At 36.5% G+C, this 12,202-nt stretch overlaps 1 protein-coding gene across 1 annotated transcript; it reads right to left on the bottom strand.

The window, feature by feature from the left end:
• Positions 1-7,989: 7,989 nt before the first annotated feature.
• Positions 7,990-10,575, bottom strand: LOC107189408 (histone acetyltransferase Tip60). Its single transcript, XM_015577933.1, has 5 exons — positions 10,531-10,575; positions 10,368-10,425; positions 9,882-9,950; positions 8,719-9,799; positions 7,990-8,577 (listed from the first exon to the last, which is right to left on the bottom strand). Exons 1-5 carry the CDS (start codon positions 10,573-10,575, stop codon positions 8,469-8,471), a joined length of 1,362 nt encoding a protein of 453 aa, XP_015433419.1. The 3' UTR covers positions 7,990-8,468.
• Between the last annotated feature and the right edge of the window lie 1,627 nt (positions 10,576-12,202).

The following is a 12,202-nucleotide window of genomic DNA, read 5'->3' as shown; positions in this document are numbered from 1 at the left end:
TAGGTAGCTTAATGCTGTAGAGGCGTGTCGAGTATGGAATCGTGAGAATAGTTCGTATAAAATAAATTTCTAAATTGCAGTTTTAATGCATATGATAGAAACTATACCAATTTGGTGAAATATGTTTCACTCTTTTTCATTGTGTCAAAGTTAAATTAATAATTATGATAACAATGGTACCTTCATTGTACCCAATTAGAGAATGAAAATGGAAACAATGGCAAAGATAGAAATATTGAAAAAGGGGTGTATTAATTCTGATGGATCTAAATCAAACAATTTGTTAAATTATTTTAATATTTACAATTCATTTCAGTTAGGATCTAAAAAGAATGGGTTCATACAGATAGGAAACCACAATATTTGATCGAGGGTGATTTGAAAGCAATCTAATTGTCGAGAGTTCAACGGTTCACTAACTTTTACTAAGTTTCCTCGATTAAGGAACACCAAATTTCGAATTTGATCGAAAGTGAGTCTCAATGTTTAAGAGTCCAACGTTTCACCAATTTCTACCAAGCTTCCTCAATTAAGACACAAAGAACCGGTACTGAATCCATACACGAACCCACAAAATCGCCGCAAGTTATTATAAACTCAATGTCTCAGGGTGTGCAACCCCAAACCACTCCCATTTCGGTTTAATGTTTGTGCATCGACAAACAAAGCGAGTTATTTTTTAATTTTGAAGGAGCACAAGAATCGTGAAAAGAACAGAGGCCCCAAAAAAAAAACAAAAAAAAATAAACGAAATAAAAGGCGAAATAAATGGAACCATACCTCGTGGCACCTTGCAATCGACAGAAGGGAAGGGGGGTAGGGGAACGTGAAAAGAATTTTCATCGAACGCCATTCTGTCCAGCCATTGCCGACTACTGTTCAAGTGTAGATGTACTCGTACAGAGATATAAACAGAAAGAGGACTACCTTAGAAAAAAGAGAAAAGAGAATGAATATATAATATATATATATATATATATACGTGTATGTACATATATGACGTACGTACACACGCGCACACGTAACACGTATACTGAGAGACATATACACACATACACACATGCACAAATAATGCAAAGAAGAAAAGAGAAAGATACGCCAAGAGGACGATTATTATAACGAATACCAATGGAAAGCCACGTGGGCGGGCTGCGGCGAGTATTGAATCGATCCTGGAATTCCATTCGATGGAATTCGATTACGGGGCGCGTATAAACGAGGGTTGCGTTTGCAATGATTATTACTGCGGTTGTTTATGCGTTTATAGTATATGTGAATGTTGGGGATGCGATGAGATGGTAAATTTAACCTGTTAATCAAGGACGAGTTCAATATTTTCTCCCTTGAGCTCGTTTTGCGTTTTCTTCATTATTAGTTAAACATTCTTATGTTTCAATGTATTAGGTGTATCGATAAGTAATCCACTTTTTACAGTAATATTTAATCAAATTCAATGATGGTTGTTTTTTAGGAAATCAGAAATCTACTTCGATAATATTTGTTCTTGTTGTTCGAAGTTGTTTACAGAATTTTTAAAGATCGAAATGGTGTTTTAAATCTGAACTATCAGCAGTTTATTAAAAAGGAATTATGAACTATTTATTGGTGCACCTGATATTATATTAGTATTTTTATTGGCAGAAATTGTACAAATGCACAGTGAAATTAATGTTTAAATATTCCTATAGGGACGTTGCGGTAAAAAAAAGGTACCCGGTTAACAGGTTGATAATGTTTTTATTTCATCTTTAATTTAATTAAAAGATTGTTAGGAGACACTGATTGCTGTTCAATTTATGTATTTCTAGATTAACTTATGAAGATGTGAATTTGCATAGAGATCCGCAGTCTAGTAATAATAGAACGATTGTCGAGTATCCTTTCCGTGGATTTTGTAAGAGATTCGAACTTTTAACCCTATGGCCCTTTAAACCTTCCTTCGAGGCGAGATCGATTGTCAGTTTCGCGATGCGGATCGTTTTTTGGTATCAGAACGTGGACATATCATTCGTCGTTTTGGATCTTTTACTGCACTTTCCAGAAAGTGAGCCTTTTTTCCTTTGAATGTTAAACGTGTACGAGCAGTATTTTATTTGAACAATAAGCGACGAATTAGAATAACGCGAAGGGATTCGTTCGTATCCTTTGAATAATAATATATAAATGTGTAAAAATAAATTTTTCATTCGTCCGAAATGAAATATTATGTCGTTTAGTGGTTAAAGTCTATTAAGTACGCATTATTTAACGAACGATTAAGAAAATTTGTTCCAATTGAATTGATTAATCGAATGCTCAAATTCTTACGGAAAATATTCATTCTTTTCGAGAAGTCGATTTCTTAGGATTAATGGTAATATTATTGATAGGTAACTGATATACGTGATCACGCTCGTGAAGAGAGGATGTTTCTTCTCGATTATCGTAAAGTAAAATTACTTTGGAGACATCGTTGTATTTAACCAAATTTATGGGAAATATGTTGACGTGATAATCTAACTTTGGTTCAATCGTCTCTGTGACAGCGTATTTTATACAAAAATTGGAAACTGTAATAAGCTCATAATATGATTAATTATAGTAGAACCTCCATTTCGAAATTAATCAATAGTACTCGAAACAACACAGTATTATTTTCTAATCCCTCAATTTGAATCCTATGTTTCGATCGATTTAATACGTGGATTATGTTTGACACGAAATTATCACATTGAATATTCATTGCCGTGATACTATTATGTTTTAAATTTAAATTACGATAGACGTAATTTTAATTTTAAATTAATAATACGATAAACGTAATTTTAATTTTAAATTAATAATACGATAAACGCAACAAGTGCTTTAACTTCAATTACCTGTTGCCAATTCTACACAGGTTGTTTCAAATTCTTTGGCCATACGATACCAATCATATTAACGAAAAAAGTACGGAGTGAATACCACGTAGATCGATATCTTAGAGATTAATTCTGTTGTATCATTAACCACTTGCCTTACGATTTTCTTGACGACTGCGTCTCGAGAGTCCCTTTCTCGTTAATAATTCCCCAGAAAAAATAGAAATCCTATATTTACCAGAACTATATATACATTTACTCTAAATGTTAATACCAGAAAAATAGTGTATCACTTCGAGTTGGAAGAAAACGAATAATATTCACATTTATGAAACCCAATTTGAAATCGTCATCCCAAGTCTGACTCGAAGGCAAATGGTTAATTTCAATTCAAAGAAACAATCCCAAAGTGTACAAACAATTTTCAGACACTACCATTAATCGCATAATTAATACCAAAAACGTACTTTTAAATACCTTCTAGAAAGAATACTGTACTCTAATTCGAAACAAATCCAAACTCTACCCTAACGAAACTACACCACACCGTTCATGTACACTCAAAGCAAACTCATCTTCCACTAAGGAAAAGAGTGACAGAGGAAGAACGTCCTTCGAATTGATTTCGGGAAATTATTGAAATGTATGTCAAATTAATATTCAATTTACCATTTGATTCAATACTTGGAATAAATTTATCAATTTGTAGGAGGTCCTTCTCCTACGCCACTTTTTCTTCGGAAGTGTATGTCATTTGAAAAGTCCTTGAAGTGGAATGGATAGACCACTGTTATCGTTTCTAAAATGTTTCTAATTTTTAATATAATCCTCTAAACGTCAATGCACTTAGAGCAATGATATTCCAATTATTTTCCCTACCGGAAACCGAGTTTGCTCCTAAGAGTACCATTCCCAACGATGGAGGTTCTACGATCGCGAGAAACAACAACCAAGGCACCATTGTTCGGGGGTTTCACTCTTTATTCGAACGTTCGTTACATGAGCATCGGGGTCAGTCGTTTCGTGGTTCCGTAATAATACTCACAATCGTTAGCTCCGGGGAGAGTAAAAAAAACAACCTGTTTCCGGTGTGTGTATCCTCGGCTAAATCGTTCATCGAGCGTGTTTTCTGCCGGATACTAGATTCCGTCTGCGGAACACGAATACAATCAACAGAGAAACACTGACAGAGTACGAGATCACTCGGCGTGTGTGTGTGTATGTGTTCATGGAAAATGTGTACATGTGTGTGTGTGTGCGTGAAAAGAAACCCGACAAATGAGTTTCGAGATCGGTTATTATTAAGTATTTATCGTTGATTAAGAATAAAAAAAAAAAATACGAAGGGTGGGCCGAGGATTGGTATTTTAATAATGGCCCCAGAGTCGAAGAGGCTCCCCTAATATACACTTCGATCAGCCCGACGATCGAGTCAATCGTCCCGTTTCGTTGTTCGCGAGCTAGAACAGCCAGCCTCGTCGTCGATGTCAGCAATATCATTCGGATTCCCCCGTCGACGTTCCGCTGTTTTCGCATTATTCGCGGATACTCGGGAATTTCGTAAGATAGGAGGGGTGGAAGATAGGTACCGTGTATCGGGAATACCGTCTCGGTCGTCGTGAGGTCTCCGAATAATATCTACCGGACCTAAAGCTCTATCGCCCACGTAGCAGTTTGGCACACGAACCACAACGACCCAGATTATCGATGGATTAACAGTTATTTTATAAGTATAGTTCATAAGTATTGGGACACCTGGTCTGTGTGAATGAAAATGTGATTTTTTGTTAAAATTGTACAGGGTGTTCGAAGAGAAACGGATCTCATGCATACGCATCGAGTGGAGTGAAAAAGTGTCTAATCGATATGGGCTCTGCGATCAATCCTTTTGGTGGAACGTTAAGTTTTATACTTACGAGCGTTTGATATCGTAAGTGAGTCCATTGGGAATATATTAAATTAGAACAAATTGGTTTAGATGTACATTAATTCAAGGTTGTATGACAAGAGGTATTAAGGAAGATGTGAATTTTGTATTGAAATAGAAGGCAATATCACAGGAACATCTTGTAGCAAATGTGAGAACACAGTTTTGTATTGTCCTTTGAAAGTATTGTTCCGGAAGACCATATGTCGATTAGACAGTTTTTATTCCGTTCGATGAGTATAAGCAGTTAAAATTTTCGACACTTTTTTTTAATATCCTGTATATTTTATGTCACGTTTACTACTTTATGGTATCCATAAGTGTTATTCGTCGAGGTTTAATGTTGCCTAAACAATATTTATTTCAGACTTGCAGCGATTTTGTTTTGTAACATTTACTATGTCCTCTTACTTATGAACGGAAGTGTATGTCATTTGAAAAGTCCTTGAAGTGAAATGGATAGACCATTTTTATCGTTTTTAAAATATTTATAATTTTTAATATAATCCCCTAAACGTCAATGCACTTGGAGCAATGATATTCCAATTTTATAGATCAACGTTATGAACAAACTCTTGAGAAACTTGAATTTCAATTCGCTTTTGATGAACTGTTATGAGACTTTACAAACGCAAAAAATGTTTTTTCAAGCGGCTGTATACAAAATATTGTGTAGTATATTGTCATAATACGTTACAGTTATTCATATAAGAGATGAAAATATGAAATTTACTTGAAGTTAGCAAATGAAAATTTTTGATATACCAAAAATTTCAGAACTACCAATGTCATTTATACTTCGTTGCAAGAATTCTTCAAATGACCCACGTAATTTAATCTTCGTGCACCGTTCGAGTCAATTTGATTTTCTTTTCAGACTTTAACTTTTACGTATATTCTTTATCAAAGAAACTTGCATGATTGCAGATATTTATGCAAATATAGACTTTTTATGGATTAGTTTATAAAAATTGGAGTCCAATAAAAATTAGTCTGTCTTCCGAAAATAAAAATCTTGGTAAATTTTATCAAAAGTTTAGCTGTTTTTAGACCGTCATATAGGCGATAAATGCATAAAATCCGAAGTCTAATAATAACAATCAAACGACACTACGTTAATTACCCTTAATTTTATTTTAGCTCAGAGATCAAGTTTAATTTGAGTAATAGTAATGCAACAATTAATTGACCAATGCACGAGGATTAAATAAGAATTACTTCATGTATCCATAAAAGCATCGTTATTTCGAACATAGTTTCTTCAATAGCAAATTCTGAGACTTTCTGTTTCGGTTATCGTTTACGGAGTGTACGTGCTGATAAATTATGTCAGTGGTATGATACTGCTGATGTCGAAATGATGTCGATATGTTATATCTGTGGCAAATAGTATCGTCAAGTGGACGTTGTCGCTCGTGTGCCGTGCTGTTATTTAACAGCCTGTTTAAGCGACAATCTATAGAGATCTACTTCGTCATCCCTTTGTCAAGGTTGTAGTCAGAGTTTTGTAGATCAGCGAAACGATTCGAGGGACTCGCCGTGTCACGCTCGCGTGGTAACGAATACAAAGGCAGATGAAATTGTAAACAGAACACAAAAAAAATTATTGTATATGAAGCTACTGTGATGTTACTGTTGAATATAAAAAAATATATATATATATATATACATAAAAGATGCTGTATTAAAAAAAAACATCTTATCTCGAGAGTTTCTTTATTTACTCCTTCTAGGTGCGATGAAATCGGGAGAATAGAATTTAGAATTAGTCCGAAAGATAATTGCATTGAACTGGCGCATATGAAACGTTTTTCGGAGTAATAAATGACATTTAATTGGATGTTTCTCTGTCGGAACGAAAAAAACACCTTTAAGCAAAGAAGATTTTGATAATAATTTCAATTGAAAGATAATATTGTGCGATGCTGCGAAAATTAACTGATTGCAATGTAATTGTTTAATACGTCTAATGCGAGGTTGATACACGTATCAAGGAAAAGGTGCTTTTGAGTGACAAACTCGATACATACATTGAGTATACCTACTTTATGAATAAATTAATAATTTTAGCATTAAATAGTGAATTAAAATACATTTAAAGCAAAAACATTTGAAAGTAAAACTAAGCAAAGAAAATTGAAAAAATTTACGTCACAAAGGGTTGGAATTGCAATAAATCGTCCGTACTGAACGTGTTAAAAAAATTCGTGTACCTATTCAACTTATGTCTGAAGTAATTTCTTCAAATTGAAGAAGCTGTAAAATAACGTCAGAAAGGTTTTAGACTAATATTTACTATGAAATTAATAGATTACTAATTGTTTAGGAAGAAATAAGAAATTATATGACAACTATTATAATGGAAAAACTAAAAAAGAAACTAGCCAAAAAGAACATTTCATATGCATCGGTCCAACAGTACAGTACTTTCTTGGTATGTGCCTTATTTAAACGTCTAAAATATAAACCTACCACAGGAGACAACCTTGTTATAAGCTCGTAGCCAGTCCCAAGCTCATAACCTTCTAATACGAAATGTTTTTTTTTTATCTATCCGTTCGTGTTCTAATTGAAAATTCTAAAACTCTGGCTAACGCTACCATCGTCCGTCGCTATCAAAAATACACACTTTCAGAGAAAAATATCGATTTTATTTCGCAGGTTCATAGGTAACTCTTCGTTTATGGTAGAACAATCGTGGATCAGGTCGACGGATTAATTTTCTATTTGAATGGATCGAATACTTGATCGAACACAGCCGCTGACAACGCAACGTCGAATGAAAGTTCCAATCCCAAAACAAGAATCTAATTAATTTCTGCTTTTTCCATATCTGAATTAACCGCATTTCTTTCGAATAAATGACTAATGGCGGTATAGGTATATGTATGTGTGTATGTATGCACAGTTGTGCGAGTATCTGTGTACACACGACTTCTACGTTGTACCAATCGATTATTATCGTTAATTGTTCTCCTTCTCCCGCGAAAAAAAATTGTCGAATTTTATCATTTTCACGGAAAAATGTAAAAAATTAAAAGAAAAGAACAATACGAGGGACATCTGTACAAATCGTTTCGTCGAAGTCGTGGGTGTACTTATTTTTAATCCTAGATCGCGATCGTGTTATATGCGGAGAATAATGCGCGCGTTATAAAATCAGATTTATTTACAATTCTACAAGTTCGGTAATTCGTAGAGTTCCTGTACAAATCGTGCTTAATCGCAAATACGTATGCGTTTAGTTCCGTTTTAAAAAATTCCTAGCCACCATTATTAAAACGTCGCTGTCCGACACTAATCGTCAAAAAACCAAGCGTAAATACGGACACACGTTTTTTTTTCTCTTTTCGCGTAAAAGATCGCTAATCACGGTTTCTATCGATGCGTTGCGTAAACCGAGATACGCGTGCTTTTTATTCGTGATCCGTTGTGTTTCATTATAATCTCTCTTGTTTTTTTTTCGTCATTTTTTTCTTGTTTCTGTTCTTTTTTTTTGTTTACTCTTCGTAAGACCATTGCAATCGCATGCAAAGCCTGACACAGTCTTATTAAAACGCTAGACCCGTTACGGTCGAAAATATTATGTACAGAAGTCTTTTGTACACTCGCTAGAAAATCATGCGCAGTCACTTCCTGGGTTCCTGAAAATAATTTCAAGACAGATTAGCATCGTCTTATTGTCAAACTTTACAGTCACTTCACCATTTTGCCCTAACACTCCAGTCTTTCGGTGTCCAATGCAGACACTTAGGATCTATTCTGATCTGCCTCTTTTCCATTGCGGCCGCGTGTTGCTCGATAATCTCCCTGCGAATAAATACGTTCTGTCAGTGAAGGTGGTCAGGTAGGAAAATCCGTTGTTACTGAAAGAAGCTAATAATCTCCGCGGCAAAAAAAGTCTGCTCGACTGGTTTCCCTAACGATGCATTGACTTATGTAGCCAATTACCTATTCAACGTAACAATATATTGTCCTTTGTAGTAATTAATGAGATTCAAGTTCTGTAACGTCGATATCACGTCTTCTTTCTTTATCGACGTGAGCTCGCAAATTTCATTGATCGTGATCTGCGGTTTCTCATTCTCCACTAGAGGCTTTATGTTCAACAGAATGTCCAATATCGTGTGCGCCCAGTAACTTCGATATGATAGCAATCCTAGATCGGACAATGGCTTCTCGGGGGAACCTGTTTTGCCCTCGAATTTCGAGAGTTCGTACGAGAATTCTATCAACAGTTTCCCGTAACCCCTCCTTTGATAGGGTGGCAGTGTGAGTATACATGCGACATTGTGATCCTCCGTCGATTCCTTTTCCTTCGAAAAGTAACCGACTATGTGAAACCCTCTGCTGTCAAAATCTGTCATCACATAGAATAAAAACGGGTCCGTATCGTAGTAAAGGGTCTTGTGATCTAAGAACAATTTCGCCAATAGGCAAAGATTTTGTGCGTAATTCTTGTTTTTCCGGCCGTCAATCTCAAAAAACGATATCGATCCTTTCCTATAAATCTCGTTGCCAGGAGGATGTCGCAAATTGCACTTGATAAGGTGCCTCTCCAAACACTTTCGACTCTTTCTGTATTTTAGGCAGAATTCACAAATATATATACATGGCAGGTTCACCATTTCTTGTGGATACGGACTGAAATACCAGGGTCTTATTCTGTGACGACCTAATTCTATCAATTCGACATTTTTCATCCTAGTCACAATGTCATCGTGATGATGTGCGACCAGTGAACCGGTTGGCCTTGGACCAGGTGTCTGTGGAGGTCCATCCTGAGAATCTTCATTTTCTATGAACGTTAACTTTCTTTTCCTACACATTTTCTTTTGTAACGCCGCTTGTAATACCGCAGAACCATTGACCGGTTCATTGCTAAGACTGCTAGGGCTAGGAGGTCTACTGGGTGCTTGCTTTTTTGGGGTTGCTGCACCAGTACCTGGTGTGGTTCCATCTTTTCTGGGATATTGGACTTTCCTAGTGTCCAAACAATCTTCCGTAACCCATTCATCTAATCGTTTATTGACTAAAATGTACAGTTAATTAAATGATTGCTTATGTACATACTACTAACTCCTTGCATCTTAAGCATGTCTCTTTATACTTACAATCTACATAGTGAACATAATAACACTTGACACCGTGTACATCTTTAACACTGATGATTTCAGCTAGAGCTGTGGATGATAAAAGGAAACTGTTGATAAACCTTCATTATTAAATCTAGATCTGTACAACATAAACATTCACCGACCCTGGAGTCACACCAGAAGATAGTATGCATGCATACTATCTGCATCCAAAGTGCCTAAATATAACCTAAAACTAAGCTACTCATTCTACATGGATAATGAATGGAAACAATAGTGAAACAATAACATTTCTGACACCTGCCATGCAATCATGATTAATACTACATGAACGAAAGTTCTGTGTATCCATAAAACGGTCCATTAATGTAATTCACTGACACACTTATCAAGAGATTCTTCTGATAAAAAATAAGGGTATACAATACCGTGTACAAATGTGACTTTTGCGAAAGGAACTGTCAACTGGATATAAAATAGTTATAAAAGTAAGCGCATACTTACGCCAATCATCCGTACCATGCATTCTGACCGGTAAACGACAGCCTTCCACCAACGAATTCTGAAAGTGAGGTTAGAATTTCATAACAACCGCATTGTTGCACTCGCGCACCTCCTTCATGAAAAGTATCAGCGCTTCTCATGTTCAGCATGTTGCACCACTTACCACTGAGTCGCATATTGTTTCACCTTCGTCGTGTTCCTCGATCATATCAATCACAAATCAAGTTACTGGCCACCAAGCACAATCTTGTTTTGAAGCTCTCACGGCACTGACGCGAGCGCCCCACCACTCTCGTTGCAAGTACATGGAACTAAATTCAAACAACTTCCCGCTAGTCGAAACAAGAGAATCGATAGATGAGTCTCGAGATGTTAAGCACTATGTATGTACAAATTACCAGAGAGGGAATAAGAATGCTCACGCCCAGGATTCGTTGTACCCGTGTAAGTGCTACACCAAACGGCCAATTATGGAATAATAGTAGGAATCTACCCGTTTTGGTTTCACGCTACATAACATTTAACCGAAAAATAGTTGGCGCTGAATTGTAGTGTTTCTTAACGATTTTTATCTTACAAAATTGCTCCCCATTTGCGCCCTCGGAATCTAAAGTTACTCCCATCGCAATGTTTATATTTAATAAGATATTGCGATTTTTCTGGAATTCTGGCCCTCGACAGCCCCGAAGGCTACCATAAACGAGCGCCTACTGTATAACGGAATACTTAACCTCTATGCAACAACATTATTTCAATTGATCCGTGTTAATAAGTCGTTATTGAGATATCTGACTATTGATTATTATAAAAAAGATCAGGACCAATTTTTTGGTACCATAATATTTGTCTAAAAAGGCCATTTACTACCTACTTTGCAAACAACAAATTGTAATTTGCGAATATCTCATTAAATAGAAACGCGATGGGAGCAATTTTATATTCCGAGTGAGCAAATTGGCAGCAACTCTTTAATTCGAAGTGAAATCTTTTTTATTTTATTACTAATAATTCTATGATATATGTATATTGCATATATTTGTAGTATCCTGAAAACGGGTATTAACGAGCCATTCCACGTCGAAACGCACAGAACTGCGATCTTAATGACCGATTTTTTTCGAATTTGCAGCATTTGTTGATAAACGCAAGAAACTAAATTGTGTAAAATTTTAGTTTCTAATCTTGAACCGTTTCCGAGAATTTCCCTTGCGGAAGACTTACCGTAATGAGCCATCTCGTGGCCGCGGGATTCCGGGAATCGGGTGACGTCACGGCGTGCGAGCGAGAGCGGTAGAGAGAGCTGCGGTATCGGTGCTCTCCGTCGGTGTTGACGCGTGCCAAAGAATTTCGGCGGTCTATGGGAGGAGGTGTGCGAGCGAGAGAGTACGGTAGAGCGTGCCGCGGTATCGGTGCTCTCCGTCGGTCCAACGCGCCAGTGACGTCGCGTACCTGGCCGTACCATCTGGTGTTTGGGTCGTTCAAGGAGGAAGGTCGTTCAAGCCGGCAAAAACAATTCAACACGAACAAACCTGCGTACGCTCAATACATAACGGCGTTAGCTTCCTCACTTTCTCGTGAGCCGTCGCGGAGGGTAGGCGCGCGTCTCGTACTCGTCCTTTCTCTTGTTACTAACCCATTGTTTGTTGCAGACATTCGACAAAAATCAATTTATTTATTGTGCATATTATTAATTTATTTACTGTGCATATTGCTGTGTCCCCTCTCTTGTTACTAATCCCTTGTATGTTCCAGATGTTCGAGAACCATTGGCTTCGATATTTATCTTCTTATGTACTGTGATTCATTTACTGTGATTTATTTACTGTGCATATTAT

The sequence above is a fragment of the Dufourea novaeangliae genome, unplaced genomic scaffold (assembly GCF_001272555.1).
Source record: "Dufourea novaeangliae isolate 0120121106 unplaced genomic scaffold, ASM127255v1 scaffold147, whole genome shotgun sequence".
Taxonomy (NCBI): Eukaryota; Metazoa; Arthropoda; class Insecta; order Hymenoptera; family Halictidae; genus Dufourea; species Dufourea novaeangliae.
The sequence above is the reverse complement of the archived record's forward strand: the minus strand, read 5'-3'. Positions and strand labels throughout refer to the sequence as shown.

Excerpts from the sequence above, each read along its gene's own strand:
- LOC107189408 (XM_015577933.1), bottom strand. The coding sequence starts at position 10,575 with ATGATCGAGGAACACGACGAAGGTGAAACAATATGCGACTCAGTG. Across the intron at positions 10,426-10,530 it reads AAACAATATGCGACTCAGTG|AATTCGTTGGTGGAAGGCTG; the intron begins GTAAGTGGTGCA and ends CCTCACTTTCAG. Across the intron at positions 9,800-9,881 it reads TTATGTTCACTATGTAGATT|TCAATAAACGATTAGATGAA; the intron begins GTAAGTATAAAG and ends TGTACATTTTAG.